Source organism: Acartia tonsa, chromosome 2 (assembly GCF_053477335.1).
Source record: "Acartia tonsa isolate MP-2025a chromosome 2, ASM5347733v1, whole genome shotgun sequence".
Taxonomy (NCBI): Eukaryota; Metazoa; Arthropoda; class Copepoda; order Calanoida; family Acartiidae; genus Acartia; species Acartia tonsa.
In genome coordinates, this window is record NC_137261.1 from 4,756,201 (window position 1) to 4,783,067 (window position 26,867).

General features: G+C 35.7%; 3 protein-coding genes across 3 annotated transcripts in view; all 3 read left to right on the forward strand.

Moving 5' to 3' along the window:
* The window catches only part of LOC145334369 (CD151 antigen-like), a 93,950-nt gene extending 81,563 nt beyond the window's left edge, over positions 1-12,387 (forward strand). Inside the window, exons 9-10 of the mRNA XM_080179826.1 lie at positions 11,468-11,591; positions 12,048-12,387. Of these exons, the coding sequence (XP_080035952.1) occupies positions 11,468-11,568 (101 nt within the window). The 3' untranslated portion in view covers positions 11,569-11,591; positions 12,048-12,387. The remainder of the gene's footprint in view (positions 1-11,467; positions 11,592-12,047) is intronic.
* On the forward strand, positions 255-8,280 carry LOC145334365 (uncharacterized). Its single transcript, XM_080179813.1, has 2 exons — positions 255-386; positions 691-8,280. The coding sequence occupies exon 2, from the start codon at positions 969-971 to the stop codon at positions 6,582-6,584; it is 5,616 nt and encodes a 1,871-aa protein (XP_080035939.1). The 5' UTR covers positions 255-386; positions 691-968; the 3' UTR covers positions 6,585-8,280.
* LOC145312367 (uncharacterized) lies at positions 12,094-25,978 on the forward strand. The gene is made up of 7 exons (XM_080151606.1): positions 12,094-12,197; positions 15,570-15,657; positions 21,496-21,911; positions 22,260-22,370; positions 22,881-22,946; positions 23,215-23,305; positions 25,640-25,978. Exons 1-7 carry the CDS (start codon positions 12,094-12,096, stop codon positions 25,769-25,771), a joined length of 1,008 nt encoding a protein of 335 aa, XP_080007732.1. The 3' UTR covers positions 25,772-25,978.
* Positions 25,979-26,867: the final 889 nt, after the last annotated feature.

Sequence of the window (26,867 nt, forward strand, 5' to 3'; positions counted from 1 at the left end):
TATTAAAAAAAAATTGTTGATCAATATTAAAACTGTAATTTGTTTTTGTTTTGACAAAAGAAAAGTTTTTATTAGATAAATTAAAAAGTTTTATCCTATTACATATTGTCTTAACCTCTTTTCGAGGAAGCTTTGTGTTTATCAAGTTCGAAATTAAATTCCTTATCATTAAACCAAAAACAAAGCGCAAATGTCGTCTTTTAGGGCTTTCCTTTCATAATGTGGCGCGGCATAGAGTGTTTGTTTATTTTGAAGCGCACGTTCTTTACTTTTGAATGAGATATGAGAGTGTGAAGATTGCGGAGAACAAAATTGGGCCTATCATTGGTCTCATTGAGTGTGAACTACCCTAGTATATCAGGGATTTGAAACCATAAGAGCTTCAGGTAGAATTTGTTAATTTGATTAAGAAGTATGGTGTATAGGACGATTATATGTAGTTTTAAAGAAAAGGCTTTAGCCAGCTAAGCATAAAACTTAATTATGATTAATATATGTTTTAGTAATTTTTATGTGCCTTATTGTTGCATTTAACAATGATTTATTAAACCAAATAATTTTCCTTTAAAAGCCAAAGTTTCCAAAGATTCTTTAACCATAAGAAAAGAAAAAGATTTTTTTTTAGTGCTCAAAGTTTTAAGATAACGAATAATATTTTATTCTGTTTATTAATTGATCTTGTAATTTCAGGTCTTTTGAAATAATTTCATCAATAAATCTATATTCAAACCTGCTGTTGAATCTTGATGGTTCCTGGTATTGGGGGTTTTGTATGTTCGCCAACTGATCTCGTGAACTTCCCGCTAATTCGGAAGTCCAAGCTCAACCAAAGTGTTATGGTTGAGACAATTTCAAAATATCTGATGAATAGGCGTTAGCATTCATCAAGAGATCAATAGCATCTAGTGAATTATTGATGCAATAAACTGTGACAATTTTTCTGTGAAATAAGTACCTAGTGAATCAATATGCCACTAACCAAAAAGCAGAAAATTGAGCGAGCAATCGCTATTGGCAGTGAAAGGCTAGAAGTTTTTGATGAACAGTTAAAATTGTTTTATGACAATCTAAAAGCCTGCCAAAGTTTTAGTTCATGTGAAAATGTGAATGTAAAATCAATTCGTGACATTTTTAGTGAGGTCAAGGACCAATCTGACCTAATAAAAAGTCTAAAACCTGCCGTGGAGACTAGTGAGCTGCGCGAGTTTAAGCGTGATTTGGATGAAGCTAGTGAGCAAAAAACTGTTGCAGATAAAGTTTATGCGTCGTTGGAGCAGTGTACAAAAATTCTGTACTGGCTTGACAATGATTCAGATGACGCGAGGTCAAGCACTGTCGCCAGGAACCTCGACGTCATTGAGAAGGTGAAGATGGACATGGGAGTGCTTAAAATTTCCGTGGAGTTGCGCCAAGAAGTACGTGATATGTACCGAAGGCTTAGAGAGATGGAACGTCGTTCATCTAACCTGGATGAGAGTGGGACACCTGCCATGCTCTCCAGAAGTATGTCTGCCGTGGATATTCGGAGTTCCAACCCGCAGTATGGGCGCTGGGACAACAGTTTATTGCCGTCGTTCGACGGTACTGACACGGATTACCCAAACTTTAAACAGGTCTTTAAGGATCTATGCTCTGGTTATGGATTTGCTGACCAGAGGTTAAGCCTGATGTTGTGTATGGAGAAGGTGATAACCAACCCGGAACTACGCAAGCAAGTGTCAGCGATTAGAGATCACAATGAACAATGGGCGTTTCTTGACCAGATGTTTTTATCAAACACTCGCCGGTTCATGAGGATTTTAACTAAGTTGAACAAGATGAAACCTGTGGATAAACCTGTGGACGTGGTTAGCGCAATTGCTACCTTCAAGAGCATGATGCAGGAGGTAGAAGCCATCGTTGGTTCTGCAGCTAAGGATTACAACCACCTAACTCTCATTCATATTTTTAAAGACAAGTGCCCTGAAAATTTGAGGGATAAAATTATGATGGAGCTTGGTAGCATGAACCAACCAAACATCCCGAAGATTGTTGAACTGCTGGAGAGGACCAGAGGTGCCATGTTGGCCGGTGATATGTCCTATGATAGTGGCGCCGGCAAGAGAAATCGTGATAGAGCTGCCGCCGCGCAAGTATCTGGCCGCAGCGACGATAAGAATGGAAAGGCTGGAAAGGGCAAGGCTTCCAAGTGGAACAGTGCATGTCCTGTGGAGAGCTGCAAGGAGAAACACCCGATTTTCCGTTGCCTCACGTTTAAGAAGATGGATGTGGTTGACCGAAAGAAAATTGTCCAGCAGAAGAAGTTATGTGAACTCTGCTTGTGCGACGGCCATACTGCTGACAAGTGTAATAAATCTGAGAAGCTTGGTGTTTGTGGTACTAATAATTGCGACAGATACCATTCCAGGTTACTCCATGAGGCTAGTGCTGGTGTGAATACAGTCTACAAGTCAAGTTCTGCACCCAGCCCCTGTACCTTCTTACTTCAGTTAGTTCCTGTTGTAGCACCTGGCGGCGGCACCTGCCACGCCACGGTAATGTTTGACTCCGGGGCAAATTTGCCACTTGTGTCTGAGAAGTTATCCAACAAGTTGAAGCTGAAATCTACTGGCAGATATACAACTATTTCTGTAGCTGATGGCAGTGAGTCTTCCTGCCGCAATGTTGTGTTTTATCTGAAGGATAGGGACGGCAATCTGAGGGAGTTTGAGGCAGCTGTCATGCCTACCCTCGGCGGGGCCAACGAGATGCGCTCGGTCCACCCCGAAACTGCCGCCGAGATATTTAAAATGCCGCCAGAAAGGTTTACATATATTAGTGGAGGCTTAGATATCATCATTGGAAATACACATCCTGACGTGTTTCCTTCAACCTACCAGAAAGTGGGCCAGTCTATGTTGTGGCGAACCATTTTTGGTAGTGGTTTTATCTGTACGAGTGCTGATGGTGGAGCTGGAGATCAAAAGTCGGCTTATAAGGCTGTCAGTGTCAGTGGAGGCACTTTGCCAGACTTTCTGACGTCTGAATCGTTTGGCATACAGCCGCAGGCACTTTGTCCAGGATGTACTGCTTGTCAAGAGTGCAAGGCTATGGCCGACGGCACTACCTGGGACCAGCGTGAGAGGCAGAGGATAATTGAGGCAGGTTTAACCCTAGACTTGCAGTCCAACAAGTGGACAGGTCAATATGCTTATATTGAAGATCCTCACACTTTACCCTACAATGAAAGTTTAGCCCGCAAAATTGCTGAAAAGGATCGTGCCAGGATGGTCAAGGAAGGTACCTATGGAATGTATGTGGAGGTATTCAACGACGCCATAAGAAGAGGCGTTTTCCAAAAAGCCACGCCTGAAGAGTTGCAGTATGAAGGACCTAAGTCGTGTTCATCAATAGTGGTTGCTTTCAAGGAGGATTCAAGTTCCACACCCATGCGATTGTGTGCCAATAGTTCTCTGACGTTCAAGGGTACCAGTTTTAATAACATAATGCTGGGAGGCCCGCCGCCAATGCAGAAGATATTTTATCATTTGATGCTTTTCCGCGGTTACAAGGTTGGTATAACCGCGGATATCTCCAAGTTTTATAACTCCATCCTGGCCACAGAGTTCGACAGCCAGATGAAGAGAGTTTTATTTTCCCCGACGCCAGATGGTCCACTTGAAATTTACCTGACCAAAGTTGTAAATTTCGGCGAGTTAGCTGCGGGAAATTTGGCAGTTACAGCCCTGAAGTTGACGTCCCGCCTGTTCGGCGGAAAGAGTGAAGCAGAGGTCAAGGAGATGTATGGAGAGGGACAAATAAATGGTAGTGAAATTGTTGCCAAACCTGAATTATGGAAGGAGCCACAAATACCTACCTACCCTGATGAGGAATTCAAGTTACCTCAGATTCCAGTTGCAGTCAAGCTTGAGAAGCACAGCTTCATAGATGACGTTATTTCGGGAGCAGGATCGAAGCCAGAAGCCAAGGAGATGATGAAAGAGGCCGACAGGATTATCGGTAAAGGTAGTTTTTCCTTCAAACAAGTCATTTATTCTGGAGATGATTGCCAGCATACCAAGGTTCTCGGGCTGATATGGAAGCCAGCCACCGATGTGTTGTCCATCGCCACAAGAGTCAACCAAGATGGTAAAGTCAAGGGAAGGAAGGTGAAAGAGGATGCTGATTTGTACAACCTCCAGGACGCCTTGGACGAGAATCTGACAAAGAAGATGGTCCATAGGTTCGCCGCCCAAACCTTCGACCCGATCGGGCTTTGCAGCCCTATTCTGTTGAGAATTAAACTTGTCCTGCGGAAAACCTGTTTGCTGAATTTGGGCTGGCAAGATTTCATTCCAAAAAGTCTACGGGATGAACTTGTTCAGTCGCTGGAGGACAGAGCTGAGGTCGCTAAATTGGAGTTTGACCGTTGTGTGGTTCCGGATGAACCAACTGGCCTTCCATCCTTGATGATGTTTTCGGATGGGTCATCAGAGGCTTATGCAAGTAATGCATATTTGAGGTGGCCAACTAGACAAGGATTTGAAACGTTTCTGCTAGCCACCAAGTCAAGAGTTGCGCCGGTCAAGTGTGAATCAATTCCACGCCTTGAGTTGATGGGGTGCCAGATGTCCACAAGGTTGGCAAAGTCCGTCAGAGATGCCCTGCCCTTTGATATTATCAGAGTGATGTATTTTACTGATTCATCGTGTGTTTTATCACAAATAGTTTCCAACAGTGCTATGTTGAACACATTTAATTCTCATCGTATTGGAGAAATTCAATCTGCGACCAACAAGGATGACTGGAGGTGGGTCCCGGGGACGCAAAACGTTGCAGATTTGGGCACCAGAAGCACCTGCAAAGTATCAGATTTGGGACCAGGTTCCAGGTACAGATTGGGCCCAGAATGGTTGCGCCAGGATGAAAGTGCGTGGCCGGTGAAAACTGCCGAAGAAGTCAAGCAGGTTTTACCCCCAGAGGAGTTGAATACCAAAATGGTTAAGTTATGTTCAATGAAAGTTGCCGGAGAAGCCGCTGAAGATGTCTTTAGGTTTAAGCACAGGAGATCATTTGGACAGGCCAAGCGTATTATGGCAGCTGTCCTGCAAGTTGCGAACACCTGGTTGAAGAAGCTAAAGAGCAGACAAGAAGGTAAGGCTACAGCCGCTGGTAGTCATGTAGCAGCCGCAGATGCTGTGTACAAGCCGTCTTTGTACAATTTTATGGCGGCGGCGGAACTTTTCATTGTGTCACGAAGCCAAGAGGATGAGTGGATAAATGACGCTAAAGGCAATTATGCGTCATTAAATCCATTAGTGCATGAAGTATCATTGACCTGGCCTGTCGTTGGTCCCGGTGGAAATTATGTGACCAGGGAGATGAGGATTCTTAAAATGGTTGGTCGAGGACAGCCAGTCATTGACGCCATGACTGGCGGCCGTAAAATGATATTTGAAGACATGCCAGGTTTAATAATTTTGGAGCCTGGTAATTGGTTAGCTGCTGTTTTTATGAGAGAAGCGCATGTTGAGCTTCACTCTGGTGTTCGTGGAACTTTAGCTGAGAGCCGCCGTTGGTGCTGGATTGTGAAGGCAAGGAGGTTGGCCATCATGGAAGTGAAGAAGTGTTGGCCCTGCAGTGTTGAGAGGGCTAAGGAATGTCGTGCTACCATGAAGGAGGTGTTACCTGACAAGTTGGTCCCGAGCAGGCCTTTTGAAGCTGTGCAAGTCGACCTGATGGGTCCGCTGGTTACGAGGAGAGCTGCCGCCAAAACGAGGAGTCAGACAGCAACGAAGAAGGTGTGGGTGTTCGTGGTGGTCTGCAGATTCTCAGGGGCGTTGTGGTTAGATGCCTTGGAAAAGTATGATACCAGCAGTATCCTGTTGTCCCTGCGCAAGTTGGAAGCTGTTCATTGTCTGCCGAAGATCATAGTAAGCGACATGGGCACACAATTATCCGGTGCTCGCAAGGTTTTAGAGCAGAAGTTGGGCAGCCAGGTAGAGTTTTCTTGGTCTCAGATCCCGGCCCGAGCCCACCATTATATTGGGCAGGCTGAGAAAATGGTGGGATTAACCAAGAGATTGCTGTCCAAGAAGTTGGTGAATAGTTCTGTTAATTTCAACGAGCTCCTGGTGCTGTTGGCGGAGGTCAGCAAAATTATGAATAGCAGACCACTGACGATTGAAGCTGCGAACGACGTGGAGAATTGGCGGCTGATTACCCCTGGCCAGCTGCTGGGAAATGTTGACCGCCAGCCGTTGTGCAATGTGGCGATGAAACCGGAGGACCAAATTTCCTCCAGGTTGAAGTTGTTGGAAGATTTATCTGCCCAGTTTTGGACTGCCTACCGCCAGGAGATCCTACCGAAGATATTACGGATGTCCAAGTGGAAGGATGAGATGGCAGAGCCACTAGCTGATGGAGATGTAGTTCTGGTTACGAGTACCAATCCGCTGATGAGATGTTTGAGGATGGGCCGAGTGACGAGAATTGAGGATGGAAGAAAGACGGCAAGAGTCTTGTTCAGACTGACAGATAAATCTCCCCTAGAAGAACATGCTGTATCAGTCAGGCAGTTGTTAAAAATTATGATTAATAATTGATTCTTATTTTATGGAAATTGAGTTTTTTTTTTAGTAAAAAGCCACATTTTTCATATGCCTATTTTTATGCCTAAAATAAGAATCAAATGAAATGCGATTAAATATTCTTCTATTTCATATGCTCAAATTTAATTTTATTGAGTTTAATTTCTTTTCAAAAGTACAATTCATTTTAAAACTTACCTGAAAAGTTTAACAAAAAGGAATAAATGTGTCGAGGTTGCGTGATTCGATATTTATTCTAAGAAAAGAATCAAGTATTTTTTTAGCAGATTTTTTAAAAAATTATATATGAATTTCAATCAAGTAAAACATTTTTATTTAGATCAAGGAATGATTGAAAATTCATATTTAAAGTCTCATATTTTTTTACAAAGAAAAATTGGTATTTTTTCATAATTTCAATGAAAATTCTAACGAAGATATTATTTTGCTATTCTTTAAGTATTAAAAAGTTTTATTGTTGATTAAGATATTACAGTTCTTATTCATTAGGTTTGAAAAACTTTCTGCCCAAGGATTTTGAAAAATTTTTTCTTACTACTCTTTTTGATGCTTAACAAATTTAGTTTTAAGTACCTATAAATCTTAATTTTCTTGTCTAAGATTTATTTCGTTTTATTTTACATTATTGTTTACATTTACATTTCAACCTGATTTCGTAGGTACTTATTGATTATTAATAATGATTTATTACCTATTGATTATGAAATGATTATTATTTAATATAATTGTTATATTTACAACATCATGATTAATAGGATTATCTATTTTAGGATTGTGTATGTGATCTTGTGATTGTCATGTGCATGGAATGTTGTATGGTACAAACCAATCCCCATCCTTCTATCCTAAAATGTGAGGTATTATGAGTCCTAGTGAGGAGTATAATATTGTGTATGCATTTCACGGGGTTTCATTTAGTTAGGAGCAAAATTGTCACGTTTTCGGGATGTGGCCATTCTCATGTGATTATGGTGAGTTGAGTTTAGTGAGAAATGTTGCTAGTGCTCAGCGCGAAAAAAACCTTGAATCTCGTTAAGGAAGTTAATTTGACTTTCAAACGGGGGGTGTGTCTTAACCTCTTTTCGAGGAAGCTTTGTGTTTATCAAGTTCGAAATTAAATTCCTTATCATTAAACCAAAAACAAAGCGCAAATGTCGTCTTTTAGGGCTTTCCTTTCATAATGTGGCGCGGCATAGAGTGTTTGTTTATTTTGAAGCGCACGTTCTTTACTTTTGAATGAGATATGAGAGTGTGAAGATTGCGGAGAACAAAATTGGGCCTATCATTGGTCTCATTGAGTGTGAACTACCCTAGTATATCAGGGATTTGAAACCATAAGAGCTTCAGGTAGAATTTGTTAATTTGATTAAGAAGTATGGTGTATAGGACGATTATATGTAGTTTTAAAGAAAAGGCTTTAGCCAGCTAAGCATAAAACTTAATTATGATTAATATATGTTTTAGTAATTTTTATGTGCCTTATTGTTGCATTTAACAATGATTTATTAAACCAAATAATTTTCCTTTAAAAGCCAAAGTTTCCAAAGATTCTTTAACCATAAGAAAAGAAAAAGATTTTTTTTTAGTGCTCAAAGTTTTAAGATAACGAATAATATTTTATTCTGTTTATTAATTGATCTTGTAATTTCAGGTCTTTTGAAATAATTTCATCAATAAATCTATATTCAAACCTGCTGTTGAATCTTGATGGTTCCTGGTATTGGGGGTTTTGTATGTTCGCCAACTGATCTCGTGAACTTCCCGCTAATTCGGAAGTCCAAGCTCAACCAAAGTGTTATGGTTGAGACACATATATATTCTTTATTTTTTATTTATACATAACTTATATCTCATATTAATATTTAATGATATGAAAAATTAAAATATTATTATGTTTTTTTCTAGAACTCTCTGTTAAAAACATGTTAATGATTATTTTAAAAAGCTATTTTATGTATTTTTTTAAATAGACAAAAATTCTGACTTTTAAATATAAAAGTTCAAAAATCTTTATCTAATAAGAGGTAATTTTAGGTAATTTTGTATTTTTAACAAAATAACTTTAAAACTTTACAAAATCCTTAGTTTTTTTTTAAACATAGATAATATCCCGTAGAAAAATTCCTTGTCTATAAATTAAATATGTCAGTTTGTTAAATTTGTTTTATAAGATGGATATTGTTTTTAGTCATAATTATATAGTTTAAAATGTTAATAAATAAATTTGTACCTTCTAAGTATTTTAGTAGAAGAGCTACTCTATAATTCACTTTTTCTGTCCGTCAGTTCGTCCGTAACGCGAAGTGGGTAGTAAGTTGCTACTCTGGATTGACAGCTGAAATTAGAATTTTTTTTTCAATATTGAAATTTTGAGTAACCCCCCCCCCCCCCCCGACAGCGAACTATGAACTCTGGCCGCAGCGCTCGGCTCCCTAGCCTGCCTAGCCGCAGCGCTCGGCCCCCTTACCTGCCTAGCCGCAGCGCTCGGCTCCCTAGCCTAAAACCTAACCTAAAATAGTTGTTCGTCGGTAGTCGGGGGGGAAGGGGGGGGGCGTACAAAATTGAAAAAAAGAGGATAACGCCAAATTTTTTTATGATGATTCCGTGTCCCAATAAACATCCAGTATATATGTAATTTACCTGGTCCGTCAGTCATGCTTCAAAAGACATAAAGAGCTATAATAAAGGTTTCGTGATTTTTTTATTTTGTAGCAAACTCGCTATCTCCTTTTCTATGACAACTGAAAATCTACTATAATGTGATTGTTGATCAGTAATAAATCACCAAACAGAATTATGCCAATACAGATTGAATAACAGTCCATATATTTATATTTTTGTATAGAAGCTACTCTATAACTCACTTTGTTTGTCTGTCCGTCAGTATGTCCGTTAATTTCTCGGCTGCAATTTATATAAGACAGCTGAAATTTTAAAGGAAAATTTCCTGTACCGAAAAGCATCCTGTATACAATTTATTTTGTCTTATTTCTTTGAGCTTTGCTATTAATAATTATTATCCATGTTAAAAGCGAAGCTTTTCTATAATTAGGGTCGGTCCGTCCATCCGGAACGGATGGTTTTTTTCGTTAATTTATGTCCTGTCGATTTCAAACTTTGTATGGTGATTCCTGTAGTAGTTAGGTACGATTTAGAAGTCGTAGCAACTCTATAATCATTACCAGAATGCCCGTACGTCCATTTTAAACATGTTGACTTTTTTTTACTTTTTTAACAACAAATTTTTATATGATCCAACTATCCTATTGATCTGATTTTTGGTATATTGATTCCTGGGACAACAAAATATAATGTAATAAGCGAAGCAACTCTATAATCAAGTCCTAGAAATGTAAGTATGTCCATAAACATTATCCTGAATCAAGCAGTTTTTCAACACATTTTACTTACAATTTTGCTTTGACTCTTATACATTTATATTATGATTATTCAGTTCTGACACTATATAAGTGTTAATGTCCGTTTGTCCTACTGTTTAAGTGCTTCGCTTTTATGGATGTTGTCATCCTTGTTCTTAGCTAAATTATCTGTTTACTCAATAGTCTTATTAGTTTATTATGTGATTTTCTTCTTGAATTTTTTTGATAGCGATATAAATTAATCACAACTAAACTTAGCTGGAAAAATATTTCAAATATTTAACGTGAAACATTATTTTTTTTATTCCTAAATCCTTAAAGTTGCTGAATATCAAAATTCCAGAAGTACGAATTCTGTTAATTAACAATTTTGTTAAACTTATGAATAAAAATGATTATAGATGAATTTCAGTGGTTAGGCTTAATTAAATTTTTGGTTGGAAAATATTTTTACATTAAACAAAAAAAAAGAGAAAGTGATTAGTATTTTGAAAATGCACAAAAAAATCAAATGCTACAAACTTAAAAGATTAGTTTACAAATATGTATACCTCGTTAGGGCGGGAATCTTCTTCAATTTCAAGTGCTCATCTAAATAAACCAAAGCACCCTTTGTGTGTAATGGGTTGCGATACTCACCCAAAGAAATTAGGTTAAGTAACATCCAACAGACAACCAAACCTTTGATTACACGACCTTTATCTGGAAGTACTAACTGTGCAAGTTAATGAGTTGCGCCTGTTTATGGATCAAGGCATTCCCACTACTATTACTATTAGTGTAACATGTCAGACATAGCAGCAGTAGGCACGATTTGTAATGTCTCTAGTATGACGTAGTGTGGACCAGACTCCAATGTTATGTTTCCTCTTTATTAATCCATTTATGGATTGTTTTTGCTTTTATTGAATAATCTTCAGAATATTATTCCCTGTGCTTAGATATCATCAAACTATTCAATAAATATTTCTCTAAATGAATAGTTTATGAATAACTTATAGATTATCGAATGCTTTACAGAAGTCTAACTGACTATAAATCGACATTATTATTGTATATTCCTCTATATACCGTATTCATTAGATCAATTAGGCAAATATATCTCGACAAAATATCTTATAAAAATACCATCTATCAAAGTTAAGAGGACTTATTAGCAAATCATGAAAAGCCTTCACTTTTAGCTCCCGAAGCGACTATATTACAAATAGAATAAAAAAAACTTCTTAATATTCTTATTAATTAGTTGTAAAATACGTAAATCCATTTAGATAGAATTGATTGAAAAATAGACGTTTAAACATTTTTTGTCATTCATTCAGGATACATAAAATGTCGTAAATCAAAAGCATTTTATCTCTCTGGGTTTCACAGCGATCAGACAATTATTTCATGCGAGAGTAAGTGACCCAACCATCCCTTTCATGGATTTACTTTATAATTTTTAAATTAATCTTATTCTTCATACTATATTCTAATAATGAGTTTTGTATTTAGTTTCTGGAATATTGGTTGTATCCCTGCTGCATGGATCTGCCATCCTGTTGGGGGTTGGTCTGGCAAAACTTGGGAGCCACCAGTACAAACATCTTCCATAGGATAAGGCTGGGCGGGACAACAGGTAAATTAGAAATTAATTGGTCTAAATACTAAGCGATTTCCCTCAAAGTACGTAGTCGAGCACAGAACCCATCCCCCTCACTCATATTAGGTTAGGTTACATTGGATACACATAAAGTAGGCCCACAGGAATAGGAGATTTATGGTTAACATTGAAGAAATTATTACTATCAACAATCTTTTAATATTTATAAAAAATGGAAATTTATAACCACTGGATTGGAACCGGTTCTTAGCGATACTGAAAAATCGTGTGTTGCATTGTATAAAATACTATTTTCGACGAATATTTAATAATAATCCTAAATCAGAACCAGTTTTGTCAGCATGGGCCTTAGGGCCATCGGAGATAATAATCTTTCATTTTGATATCTGTGGAAAGCTGTCTATAATACGATGCGATAAATAACTTTTATTTTATTTTGTCATGGCACTGTTTCATCTGTTCTTATTTCAGGTCAAACGGCCGCCCAGGAGACAATGCCAAGCTGACCGGAAACTCTATGACCGGCCATAATTCTGGAACAACCAGTATCTTCCTTCAATCAGACACCAGTCACTCTACCTCATTGAACAGCACAGAAATTATGCATGAGAAAAAATCAAAGTAAGTATTGGATACGATTAGAAAATAATTGTCCTACATAATCTTAGATAGGGAGTGAAAGGACAATAGTATCATTATTTATCTACATCAACTTCATATTCCCAATATTTAAAGCTACCATGAGTATAATTCCTTAGATAAGAATTGAAAGAAATTGTTTTATCATTGAGTAAAAATTACAAAAAGAAAATGTAATTTTCTAATATCCTATTATGGAATTATGATATTATTGATGAAGCATACATACCTCAAACAAAAATTTCACATTTCATGTACCAAATTTTAATTTATTCAAACCATTTTTAGACAACTGAAATCTAAAAAGTGGTGTATATACATACAGAAAGATGATACGCATCTAGAGGCAAATATGGGGAGTTAGTAGTCAAAAGGGTCATGAAGATTGGATAAAGATCAAAATGTAGGTTACAAAAGTGTATAAAAATAAGTAGTAGAAAAAAGGGCGTAAAATACATTATATTAAAATACAGGGAAACGAAGATTCATAGAACACTTGCGCGTAAAAAAAAACTAAAACGTTTGTCACTATTCCTAACATAATTTTTCCAAAAATATCTCTATTTTGTACGACGTGAAAATCTTTAATTGTAGAATGATGTCCTAGTTTTCCAAGAAGCATTTCTAACATTTTCCCTTCAATTTTAAATTAACCCTTGGACATGGACATTAATGTATTTGATTAGACATTAATTGTTCGAGACCTAAAGATAAAATATATGGCTCAAAATCAATTGTTGGACCTATGTGAAGCTTTCTTAGATTATAGAATTAAATCAGTTGTATGTTTTGCGTGACATGAACGGACAAACAAACCAAAAGTACTATTTTTTAATGGGTGGGCATATTTATGGTCAAATAGAATATTAAAGACATTGATGAATTATTTGGGAGGTGATGTTGATCCAAATTTTCACACAAATACTTTTATAAAATGTAATAAAAATTTAAATAAAAAATAAAAAGTTGTTTGATTTTTAAACATTGAACGTTTTACTTTAACATAAATTATAAGCTTAGTCGATTTTTCATTTATGAAAGTCATAGATAGTCACTTAAACTAAATAATTTTTGTCAGATGTAAAGTTTCTACAATCATTTTCGAACAAAAAATTGTAAGTTCTGATTATAGTTTAACTAGAAAAACAATTCCAGTATGGCTTCGAAACCGATTAATATCCGCTGGATTAGAACCAGTTCTCAGCTATACTGAAAACTCATGTATAGCATAGTAATAAAGACAATTTTTCACGAATATTAAAACAAAAATCATATAATTAATATCCGTTTTGTTGTTCGTGGAAAATTGTCTATAATACGATACGATAGATAACTATTTTTGTCTTGTCCAATGAAAATAAAAAATTGTAAATATTATTAAATTGCTGGTGTGTAGACCCTGATCCCAGGTATAAAATTTCTAAGAATTATGTATTTAAATCCTCTAAATCTGAGGGGGATAACCAACGCTTTACAACGAACATATTTAGGCATTTTCCTCAATACGGAGGCAGATATTGTAGCCCTATATAAAGTAATAGGATGTCTCTCTGTTTACACAAAAATCTGGCTAACCTTATTTACAAAGAAGCTTCTCATATGTCTGGGGAAGGTTTATAACCATTTTTGGGGGGAGGGTATCACCAGCCTCCAAAGAGAAATCGCCCCTTAAAAAATGACCAAAATGTTTGTTTGATTATCTGTCCAGTGGTCTGTCTGCGTGTCTGTTTCTTGAATATCTCAATTTCTTATAAGCAAAATATTTAGCTAATATGCAATGAGAATTAGGATAATAATTCGCGCAGCAATAGTGATCTTGAAGCAATTTAAATTTAAAAAGAGCTGTAATTTGCAAGTAATGCAGCTAAAGACTAAAAATCAATGTATTTTATTTTGTCAGTGATAGTTGAATTTAGCCTATTCTTCAGATTATCATTAAATTATGAACGCGACATTAATGATTAATTTATTCGGACAAAGAGACATACTGACAGATCCTTGTTGTTGATTAGCTGCGCTACTAAAATATATTTTAATATTGTACAAGAAACTAGTTTTGAGTATTGGTCTCTTTGTCGAGACCTTAAGATTTTCCATAATTTAGGCAACTTTCAGAGTTCACACATCTTTAAATAAAGACAAGGATGCCAATATCCACCAAAGCGAAGCTCATCAAAACAGACGGACAAACGAACATTAACAAACAATTAGTTAATTTGACATTTTAAAAAAGCAAAATATTGTTTCGAAATGTGATCACAAAATTTATGTAAAAATACTATATTTGATATTGATTTACATTCGTTGTAGACTTGGTTGTTTTAGGAATCACATTTCACACTTTTTAAAAAGGTAGTTGGACAACTATCAGACGGACAGACGGGCCCTAATTTACCCTAATTGTAGAAAAGCTTCGTTTTATATGATTTTTCTCACTTTAGCACATACTTACTTATAATCAAGAAAGAAAATGTTTTAAGTTTTAAAAGATTAGAACTATCAGCGACGTTATAGGATAAACATAAGCTTTACCGAGTAAATCGATTTAAAATCTGACAAACAAAATGAAAGACATTCATCATAAATTAGCTTAATTAATATAAATGTTTTTGACTGGCGGAAAGTCGGAGGCAAAATAAATCTTTTTTACTTCCCTAATCAACAAACACTTTAATAAAAATATTTTTAAGAAATTTGAATATATTTCTCTTTCATATCTTATGTTTAATTTAATCTTAAACTTTTGTTTTAAACTAATTTACATAACATAAGATTAAAATAGAAAATAAATGAATTTTTATGCTAAGAAGAAACGCAAAAGTGTTTAAACATTCATGGTAGATATTATGTAGATATTCGTTCTGATAGTTCCACGTATCTTAAGTTTCAAACTGCAAACAGTAAGACATTCTATTTATTATGTAATATATGGTTTTTCTTTGGATTAATTCTTAAGGAACTTCAAACGAACAGCTTACAGTGTCTAATAAAAATGAAGTCATACAATACACATGAACTATGAAAGGCCAGTATACAATGTAATTGACCGATGGTAAAGTATGTACTGGCCTAACATTGGTAATTTGTCTTGTAAGACGTCATTTTTATGAGGCACTATAAACTACTTCAACTTCAACGTAAAAACATTTTACAAACCATATTACCAAAAAGCAAATAAATAATAGCTTACTAAACGTGTTAGAAGCTTCCCTATTAAGACGAAATAATTTTATCTAGCGTTAAGCGGGATCATTTTGGTGAAAACAGAAAGGTTATATATTGTATTTCAGTTAGTTTGTGTAAATAACGCATAAATTTTGAAAAATGAAAATTTCATGAATGTAATTATTGAAGGCGAGGAGCTGAGCATGATAAATTAGCCAGCAAAGAAACGCTCAATGTTTACAATGATTCAAACAACCATGGAGAAGATCTTTATCAGGTCAGTACCTATAGAGTAGCTTTGCATCTGATAGTTTATAATGTTTTTTACCAATAACCCCCTCAAAAAAAATAATAATTTCAGATTATCATCCTTATACTAAAGTAACAGGATGTTTGTCTGTTTGTTTGTCTGTGTTTCTCGAAGGATCTCGCTAACCGCTGAACCGATCGGGTTCTCCTTAACAGGGTAGCTTCTCATAAGTCCCGGGAAGGTTTATAACTATTTTCTTGGGGGTGGGACACCCCCAACCCCCCAAAAATGAAAAATACCCGCCCCCCCCAAAAAAAAAATGATAAGGGGGCACCCCCCCCAAAAAAAAAAAATTTCCACCCCCCAAAATATTTTTTTTTACTTTTTTTTTTTAAATCTAAAATAAGAAATTGGGTTATCAAATTCGACTCCCCCCTCCTCAAGTGCCCCTAGAGGCCTCTAGAGGCGTAGCCGCTAGTATCATATAAAGTACTATGGTTTTTAGTCTGTAGCTTAAGATATCGAAAACTAATGAACCGATTGAGTTCTCTATTTTAGGAAAGCTTAATAATCAATAAGGTCCTAAGATAGCAATAATAAACGAAATATAGAAGATATGATTATAGAGGGAATATCTTTTGAATAAGATTTTTCTTGGGTGGTGGCTTTCATGATCCTCTAGATGCCTCTAGGGCGAAGCCGCTAGTTGATTATATTAAAATAGATAACACATAATCTAATTTTTAAAAATGAAAATATAATTCTTTTGCATTTCTTCCTAGTTAATAAAAGTTATAAGAGCAAGGGGAGTGAAAAAAATAATAAACATAAAAGACTGCAAAAGAAGTTCTAACATAATATTTCAAAACCAATTTTTAACAAGAACGATATCCTTCACCAGAAAAAAAACATAATTTGAACAAGCGGTGCTTTTCCTCAAAGGGCCTATAAATGCAAGTAAGGGGGTCAGTATTTTTATCCAATAACTACCCATCTTAAAAGTTAATACTCGAAAGGCACAGGTAGTTCGGGGCTAGAGAAAACGCGGATTGTTAAAAAAAACTTTGCGCTCAATTTACAATATTGGACCATATTACACTGCACTGAAATATATTAGCCACGACTAAGTCTCAAATCTAAAGAATGTTCGTCATATTTGGATTTGGTTTAGACTTCCAGAAGATTTTTAAGTTGTAAAAGTAAATTTTCCTGAGTAAATTAGAGGTGGCTAACGCATCCAAAACTTTATTCTTATCCTACAGAATGTCCTTTTCATCTAAAGGTTCGACGTTCAGACGAGCAAACAAGCCCTAGAATAGAAAAACTTTGCTGCTAAAAAAAGAAGAAGGCCAACTTTTATGCACCAAAAAGAAAGGAATACATGCAGAAAATAAATTAAAATTAAGCATAGTTAGAAAACTTTTCACCCTAACTTAGAGTATTCTATTCTATATAAGGATGTTTGTCATTTATAACCTTAGATACGGCTTGGATGCCTTGTCATTACTGTTCATAACATAAGATTCTTCTAACGTTTTCCATCGAGGTGCCTTTTGAGATCTGATACCCTTTCCCCTGCTTGTTTTTTTTTAATAAATCGCAAATAAGGGGGAGTCAGGTTAGGTAAGGTTATATTAGGCACTGGGTAGACCCGCAGGGTTAGGACACCGCATGTAAAGGCCCTGTAAAGTAAGAGCCCCCCCCCCCCTTAGTTGGGAATTTTAAGTTTCAAATTGCAATGAGTCTTTATTGGTTTGTTCTAAACTTAAGTGTCCAAACTGTTCAACCAATAATTTAAATCTACAGTATTTTTATCGTCCATTGTCTTATCCCTTAAGATCCCTAAATGCAAAGGAGTATAGTAAAATAAAAGATTTGGAAAGGGCTGAGGGCTCATGCACATGTATAAATGAGTAGGTAAACATATGATCTATTTATTATATAATTGAGGTAACTAACTACAGACATTTAAAATGATTCCTTGGGTTACAAAACTTTTTAAATAACAATAATGTTTGTATCTGGAATAGCCAGATATTGGTGTATTTTTACTGTGATACATGAGATTCATAGAAACCAGCCTTACTGTTTGACCCAATTTCCAACAGAAACTTTGTTTGATTTGTGCAATTTCATAGACAAGGATAGAAACTCAATAAAAATCTGGCATTTCCCACAATATGCCTATTGAGCACCCAACCCTACCATTTTTTATTTAAATTGAAAATAGGGAGTTTAGGTTTTTTATCTTTGTGTAACCAAGGCGGGTGGGCCCTAATGGCAACTTTACGGCTTTAAAGTGGTCTTAGTTGACATATTACTTGAAGTAAATACTGGTTGTTCCTATTTCTGAGCACCATACTATCAATCGATGAACTCCAATTTAGTTTCCGAAAGTGTACCTAGCGTCCGCGTCCTATCTCGAAATTTGCTATTAGCTAAAAAAGCTTCAAACTTCCAAAAAAAAATTAAAATTTTAAACATTAAAATTTTGAATGTATAATGTATAAATCGCTTTGTTTTCACAAATTTCCGGAGTAGCTGAAAATAGGGTCTGCAATAATTGGGTTATCTGCTGTACACTTTAGGAAACTAGGGCTAGAATAGGAAATCCATTTGGAGCTGATCTATCAATCCCATACCAGGGATACATGGATGATTAACTGGATGAAGATTTTTCTATACATTTATCTTTTTTAAACGGTATCAGAAAATGGCATAAAACCTTATCTTAATTATACAAAGATCACTTAATATTAAAGACTAATTAGTGATGTAGTAGGATTTATTGGATACACTTAATGCTCAATTTAAAAAAAATATATTTAAAGGTTTAAAGTAAATAATTGATTTCCATTTACTCTACCCTTTCTTCCTGATCCCAGGGATTTAAAAGGATAAGACAATGACCAAAAATTGACATACATCTTCAATGCTGATACACAAAATTACCCCTTCTGTTGATTATCTGTTGATTACAATTGAATCGTTTGGACACTCAACGTAACCAATCAATCAAAATTCAATTAAAAGTCCGCAAAGTTGTAGAGCCAACAAATAAGAAAACGTTAATTTGAGAGTTTTGGAACTAGAATAATAAACAGACCAATGTTCCCTTCCTCCCTGATTATGACCATAATAATCCTTATACTAAAGTAACAGGATGTTTGTCTGTTTGTTTGTCTGTGTGTCTGTACCGAAGGATCTCGCTAACCGCTGAACCGATCGGATTCTCCTGAACAGGGTTGCTTCTCATAGGTACCGGGAAGGTTTATAACTATTTTCTTGGGGGGTGGGACACCCTCATCCCCCCAATATTAAAAATACCTCCCCCAAAATAATTTTTTAAAATTTTTCTTTTAAAATCTAAAATAAGAAATTAGGTTATCAAATTCGACTCCCCCATCCTCAAGTGCACCTAGAGGCCTCTAGGGGCGTAACCGCTAGTTATATAAAAGACATCTTGTTGTTGCAATCTATGACAGGGATAAAGAAAGATAATTTAGTGAAATGACCAATATTAATTCTAGTGATGAATCCCTACAACTTTGAAGGACATAAGAAGTCTAAAACACAAAAATTAAACTAGCACAACGCCCTATTGCATAATTCTATTTTTAAAGGGACTAGAAAAACTGCTTCAAACCATTCCAAGACTGAAATCTGAAAATGAAATAGCCTATAATCTCCAAAGGACCTATGTAAAGCTTACCTAGAATAGAGAACAAATCAGTTAGGTATCTACTGAGATCTTAAGCTTCAGACAAAAAAGTAATATTTCATATAAATAGGATTTCTAGAAAAAGGCTTACCTTCCTTTAGAAAAGTAATTATAGAGATGATAAAATCTTATTTCATTATCCTAGTAATTGCCTTTTAATATGACTAACGGCTTCGCCCCTAGCCTCTAAGGGCTTTTTTCCTAAAAATTGAGGGGAGAATTTTAAAAATTTTGTTTACATTTTTTTTAGATTTTTTCTGTATTTATAACTTTTTAAAACTTTTTATATTTATTTATATTGATTTATATTATTTAAAACCTGTTTATGAAAATTCCTTTAGCATTAGACTTATTGGGGCTTCGCCCCTACAGGAGAAGGAAGGTTTCACAATCTTTTTGAGTTTGATTAAACAAAGTTTAAAAGAAGAAGAAAAATTTAAAAATATATAAAAATATAAAGATTTATAAAAAAAAATATAAAAACATAAAAAACATTAAAAACATTGAAAATAAGAAAATAGCTTAAAACCACCACATGACCAATAGGTATATACTCTGAAGAATAAAATTCAATCGGTTCAGTGTTTACTGTGATCTTAATCTTCAGACAGACATCATTCTACTTTTTATTATAGATAGTTCTATCACGTCAAAATTAGATCAAAAAGGCTAAAATGTCATATTTTTACTTTTTAAATCCCTGTAGACTTTTATCTTAATTTGAACTATAGCATTGCTAGAATAGTTATTTCTCGCATCGTATTATAAACGGCTTTCCGCGGAAATAGAATGTACAATTATAATATTAAAACCAGTTTTTTAGCCCCGAGGTGCCGAAGGCACTGGCTAAAAAAACTGGTTTTTATCTTATGATTGTACATTTTTATATTCGTAGAAAGCTGGATATAATACGATGCTAGACATAGTTTTTTCGTATGGATGAGAACCGGTTCCTATCCACCGGATTCAAATGAATACGAGAAAAATTATTCCTGTCCGAGATTGCAAACATCTTTGCTTGTTGGGGAGTGTAGAAACTTTGCTTGGTTATATATTATTGGATTACTGGTCAGAATTTACTAGATTTGTACTCCATAGTATAAATAAGAATGCTGCGTTCCTGGACAAAAATGTTCTAAAAATACGAATACTGCAGACCTGACAGTACCATAGTCTGTTTACATGAGAATCCTATCTGCTCCTTCTTACGTGATAATTATTTTTAAAATTGTAAAAGTTCATTAGCTCCTTGTAATTCATCCGATAGATAGAAACACAACATACATTTTGCGAATTTATTGAATAAAATATTGAATAGAATACTAAAACTATAATTTTCTTTCTGTTTATTTTCAAACAATGATATTTGTTTAACAAAAATGTATACAATTTTTTTGAATACTTCTTTTATGAGAGAAACCCCTTATAAATTTATAAAATTCATTCATCCCATCTGTACAAAACTGGGATATAAGCCTGTACGGCCAAGTACTACTTAGATGCCATAATTTTATGATTTCTAAGTAGATTAGTTTTAGGTTAACCTACTTACTCTTACTGTTCCAATTTCAAATGATGTTTTATTTAGAGTCTGGAAAACTAAAATTATTAAACCTAAACTTAAAAGCTTAAAAGATGAAAATGTAATGTACTAATAGTTATTTCCCGCATCGTATTATGAACGGATTTCCGCGGATATAGAAAGAACAATTATGAGATTAAAACTAGTTTTTTTAACCTCGTAGGAAGCTGGATATAATACCATGCTAGACATAGTTTTTTCGTATGGATGAGAACCGGTTCCTTTCCACCGGATTCGAAAAAATAGGAGAAATGTTATTGCTACATACTTTATTTTTTATTCTTAAAAGAAAGCTTTAATTATAAATATGTCAATCATTTTAAATGACAGGATCTCAAAAACCAAAAAACTAAGATGATTCTTACAGGTCAAGGGAAGGTTTTTAAATATTTAGGGAGAGGTTACCTCAACCCTTTCAATAGAAATCGCCCATGAAAATAATACCCCTACCCAGAATTTTCTCTTAATTTTCTTGTTAAAATTAACAAGTGGAGGGTCGATACTTCCCATTCTCTGGAGGTTTGTTTAAAGTGATAAAAAATTTAACTTCTGCAACTTTCAGGTAATTGAGACAAAAGATTGTAAAGGAAAGAACAGCGTTTACGACTCTACAGTTCACTCAGTCAGTGCAACTGTCCATTGTTCCAGCAACCAGGCGCCAAACAGCTCTGCCCCCAAACCGCCGCCCTCCGAGGCGTCCAATGTGTACCGGCCGTGCAGTCCGCGCCCCATCAGTGCCGCCCCGCCACCCTTGCCCCCCACTGCCTGCAGTATGCCTTCCCCTGTGTGCACCAGCCTGGGCACTAGCATGCAACCCACGTCGCTGGTACAGGCCGGTGTCGTCCCAGACAGGTCTAAGCCGCCGTTCGTACCGCCGCCCCGGAAGGATGACTACGCACAAATGTTGAAGCCAAAACTGCAGACTCAGTCGTATGAATATGAACACTATATGACGAGTACAAAATCTGAAGACGCTAGGCATGATTTTTATTTACGGTTTTATTGAAATTGAAATATAGCTTATTAGCAAGGAATTTATGAAGAAGTGCAGAAATAACAAAATTCAATATTTTTAACATCAGCTACATTGAACCTTTTACTAGCTTTCTACAAACAAATAAAGTTAATCGTTAATAGATATATTCTACTCTCAAATAATAAATATTTGAACAGTCAAATAGGTAATGCAATTTTAAAGAGATGAACTTACTGTTAAACCCTATAAATAGAGTAAATTCATTACAAATTAATGGAAAAATTTAAATCAATTTTTGAAAACGACATTTGATATATAGACACTGAAATAAAAATACTCCATGGGACTAGATCGTTACTGCCTGCCCACCTTACCTATGATTACCCTCCTACTCACAGAGAAACGATAGAAAGATATATCGCCGTGCCGATCAACTCCACTGACCACCTGCTACTCTCAAGGTAAATACTTCAAGATAGTTTCCACGGAAAAGGAAATAAGGGCAGCAAAAATGAGATTCTAATTTATTTTTTGTGTACCTTTTCTCTTTAACCAACGATGAAACATTTTCTCGATAGAAAGTACTATAAGTACCTAGTAAAAAAGGAAAATTGATTTTCCCATAAAATATTGCTGTGCGGACAAAAAAAGTTATAGAGTAGTTTCACTACAAAAGAAATGCCTTGTTTGTGCTTAATTAAACTTTTGAAATGTGTTTTTGGGTTAAAATAAGAAAGTGAGTTAACTAAGTATGAAAATAGAAATGCAAGTTGGTTAAAAACTAAACTGCAAGGTAATACTTTCTTAAGTCTTTACAAGTTATAACAACAAAGTTGACAAAACACCAAATATCAAGAGTTACAAAAAAATAAACAATTTACCACTCCAAAAGAAAATCTTCCATGGGGTGAGTGTGACCTGGATGGGTATACCCTCCTGATAATGTTTTGAAACATAACTTTTTGTTTTAGTACGGGTACAGGCCAGCAATACCTGGCAGAACCAGTCTCCAGCCTTCTGTCCGCCATGGGAGACAGGTATGCAACACATTTCCATCCGTCTGTTTGTCTCTCTGTCCGATTTAATTTTAAAAGACCGAGCGATAGTAAATAGGTTCAATACAGGACAAAAAAAATATTCTTTTATAATTCTGATTTTGAGTCAAGAATTTGGACTTTTTCAGTTAACTTATGAGAGAATGTTTTTATAAAACTTTGTACCAATATAATTTACAGCCCAACAAACCTTACTCTCTTTAAAATATATAGAAATTATATATTGAGGTGCAAAATGATTTTTTTTAAGGTCTTATTTGGCCTCTGGAAGTATAAGTAGTGGGAGTCAGTGCTCTTCACTAGTTCAACAGTCACAACAACAACAACAGGTTGTTCACCAGGTATAGTTTGTATAAGTAGTGGGAGTCAGTGCTCTTCACTAGTTCAACAGTCACAACAACAACAACAGGTTGTTCACCAGGTATAGTTTGTATAAGTAGTGGGAGTCAGTGCTCTTCACTAGTTCAACAGTCACAACAACAACAGGTTGTTCACCAGGTATAGTTTGTATAAGTAGTGGGAGTCAGTGCTCTTCACTGGTTCAACAGTCACAACAACAACAGGTTGTTCACCAGGTATAGTTTGTATAAGTAGTGGGAGTCAGTGCTCTTCACTAGTTCAGCAGTTACAACAACAACAGGTTGCTCACCAGATATAGTTTGTATAAGTAGTGGGAGTCAGTGCTCTTCACTAGTTCAGTAGTTACAACAACAACAGGTTGTTCACCAGGTATAGTTTGTATAAGTAGTGGGAGTCAGTACTCCTCACTGGTTCAACAGTCACAACAACAACAGGTTGTTCACCAGGTATAGTCTGTATAAGTAGTGCTCTTCACTGGTTCAACAGTCACAACAACAACAACAGGTTGTTCACCAGGTATAGTTTGTATAAGTAGTGGGAGTCAGTGCTCTTCACTAGTTCAACAGTCACAACAACAACAGGTTGTTCACCAGGTATAGTTTGTATAAATAGTGAGAGTCAGTGCTCTTCACTGGTTCAACAGTAACAACAACAACAAGTTGTTCACTAGGTATAGTTTGTATAAATAGTGGGAGTCAGTGCTCTTCACTAGTTTAACAGTCATAACAACAACAACAACAGGTTATTCACCAGGTATAGTCTGTATAAGTAGTGGGAGTCAGTGCTCTTCACTGGTTCAACAGTCACAACAACAACAGGTTGTATACCAGGTATAGTTTGTATAAGTAGTGGGAGTCAGTTCTCTTCACTAGTTCAACAGTCACAACAACAACAGGTTGTTCACCAGGTATAGTTTGTATAAGTAGTGGGAGTCAGTTCTCTTCACTAGTTCAACAGTCACAACAACAACAGGTTGTTCACCAGGTATAGTTTGTATAAGTAGTGGGAGTCAGTTCTCTTCACTAGTTCAACAGTCACAACAACAACAGGTTGTTCACCAGGTAAAGTTTGTATAAGTAGTGGGAGTCAGTGCTCTTCACTATATCAACAGTCACAACAACAACAGGTTGTTCACCAGGTATAGTCTGTATAAGTAGTGGGAGTCAGTGCTCTTCACTGGTTCAACAGTCACAACAACAACAACAGGTTATTCACCAGGTATAGTTTGTATAAGTAGTGGGAGTCAGTGCTCTTCACTAGTTCAACAGTCACAACAACAACAGGTTGTTCACCAGGTATAGTTTGTATAAGTAGTGGGAGTCAGTGCTCTTCACTGGTTCAACAGTCACAACAACAACAACAGGTTGTTCACCAGGTATAGTTTGTATAAGTAGTCGGAGTCAGTGCTCTTCACTAGTTTAACAGTCACAACAACAACAGGTTGTTCACCAGGTATAGTTTGTATAAGTAGTGGGAGTCAGTGCTCTTCACTGGTTCAACAGTCACAACAACAACAACAGGTTATTCACCAGGTATAGTTTGTATAAGTAGTGGGAGTCAATGCTCTTCACTAGTTCAACAGTCACAACAACAACAGGTTGTTCACCAGGTATAGTTTGTATAAGTAGTGGGAGTCAGTGCTCTTCACTGGTTCAACAGTCACAACAACAACAACAGGTTATTCACCAGGTATAATTTGTATAAGTAGTGGGAGTCAGTGCTCTTCACTAGTTCAACAGTCACAACAACAACAGGTTGTTCACCAGGTATAGTTTGTATAAGTAGTGGGAGTCAGTGCTCTTCACTGGTTCAACAGTCACAACAACAACAACAGGTTGTTCACCAGGTATAGTTTGTATAAGTAGTCGGAGTCAGTGCTCTTCACTAGTTTAACAGTCACAACAACAACAGGTTGTTCACCAGGTATAGTTTGTATAAGTAGTGGGAGTCAGTGCTCTTCACTAGTTCAACAGTCGCAACAACAACAGGTTGTTCACGAGGTATAGTTTGTATAGATAGTGGGAGTCAGTGCTCTTCACTGGTTCAACAGTCACACCAACAACAACAGGTTGTTTACCAAGTATAGTTTGTATAAGTAGTGGGAGTCAGTGCTCTTCACTGGTTCAACAGTCACAACAACGACAACAGTCTGTTCACGAGGTATAGCTTGTACAACCGGACAAGGTAGATTGTGTAAAAGCAGATGATCTAATTTGATAAGATCTTCTGTTTAGTGTTAATTTGTTTTTTTTTAATGAAAAAAAAATAATCTAAAATTTTCCTGAACAAGTGAAAACAAAATTTGTTCTTTTTAGAGTACAGAGTATGACAAGCCCCCGCCCCCAGTGCCTGCCCCCACGTATGAGCGCCCCTCCCCCCTGGGGGCCTCAAGTAGATCCACATCCAAGCTTTCCATTGACAAGCTAGACTGTGAAACTAAGTTTTAATTAGTTGCAGAGTAGGGCAACTACCTTCTAATTTACTTTGTCAGTCTGTCTGAACGTATGTAAATTAATTTAAACAAGCTGGTAAGTTATATTGAATAATTTGGAATTTTGGCATTTAAAATTTTTTGTTTAGCTAAGCTACGAATGAATGTTGTCATCCTTGAATATTTGTATAAAATAAGAAATTGTTGTATTTTACTAAAAAAACTAAAACTTGCCAATACTCATACATTAGATATAAATAATTTGGGATAGATAGTTTATTTGTTAAAACTGCCATTTTTCTAAGTAGTGATTTTTTTTTCGTGTTTTTATCATCAAACAACTAAGTATAAAAGAAACTATCTGTCCCAAATTTTTAACCCAACATACTTTTAACTTTTTATAAATACAGTCTTTTAATTATTAGATATCAAATCCAGGTTGTTTTTCTCATTCAATTAGCAATAACTTAAAGGAGACCTAACTAGAAACTAGAAACATTCTCCAAAATTCACTTATTAATAAATCACAATTATAATTTAATTTGTTAAAATATTATTGGTTTTTTTCAGCAAAGCTACATTACAAGCACTTACACTTGAGTCAGTCTGTAATGGTTACTTTTTGTTTCACTTTAAATTTGCCAGAAGCGTGCAGAAAGAGGGTGTAGCAAACATCCTGGCAAAATTAAGGTGGTTGGATACACCCCCTAGGGGTCCACCCCGAAGACACCAATATGGAGTAAAGGTTATATATAGTTACACCCCCTTTAAATTGAAATGTGTGTGGAGTGGATATTTGTTTGACCTTTGAGTATGTATGGGGTTAAACTGATCCTAAAATAACACCCCACCCATTTTGTTGACTGTATTACACCCCCGTCGATTTTGGTTTAAAGAGGGGTATTAAATTTATTGAGTGCACTTCGCGCACCTCTTGTGCACATGCATTTCACTGTTTCTGACAATTATTCTTCGACATAGCAATTACATTAACTCCCTAAACGTTAATAGATTTTTTTCCAATTACTCAAAAAAAATCTTTAACTGTTGCTACTATTAGACACAATCGTTCTTTGAATAAATTGTTAAGTTTTAATCCTAGTGCTTCCGCA

Bases quoted from the DNA above. Each gene is read 5' to 3' on its own strand.
- LOC145334365 (XM_080179813.1), top strand. From the start codon at position 969: ATGCCACTAACCAAAAAGCAGAAAATTGAGCGAGCAATCGCTATTGGC.
- LOC145312367 (XM_080151606.1), top strand. From the start codon at position 12,094: ATGACCGGCCATAATTCTGGAACAACCAGTATCTTCCTTCAATCAGAC. The intron at 22,371-22,880 runs GTAAATACTTCA...TTTTTGTTTTAG, and splicing joins GACCACCTGCTACTCTCAAG to TACGGGTACAGGCCAGCAAT. The intron at 23,306-25,639 runs GTATAGTTTGTA...TGTTCTTTTTAG, and splicing joins AACAACAGGTTGTTCACCAG to AGTACAGAGTATGACAAGCC.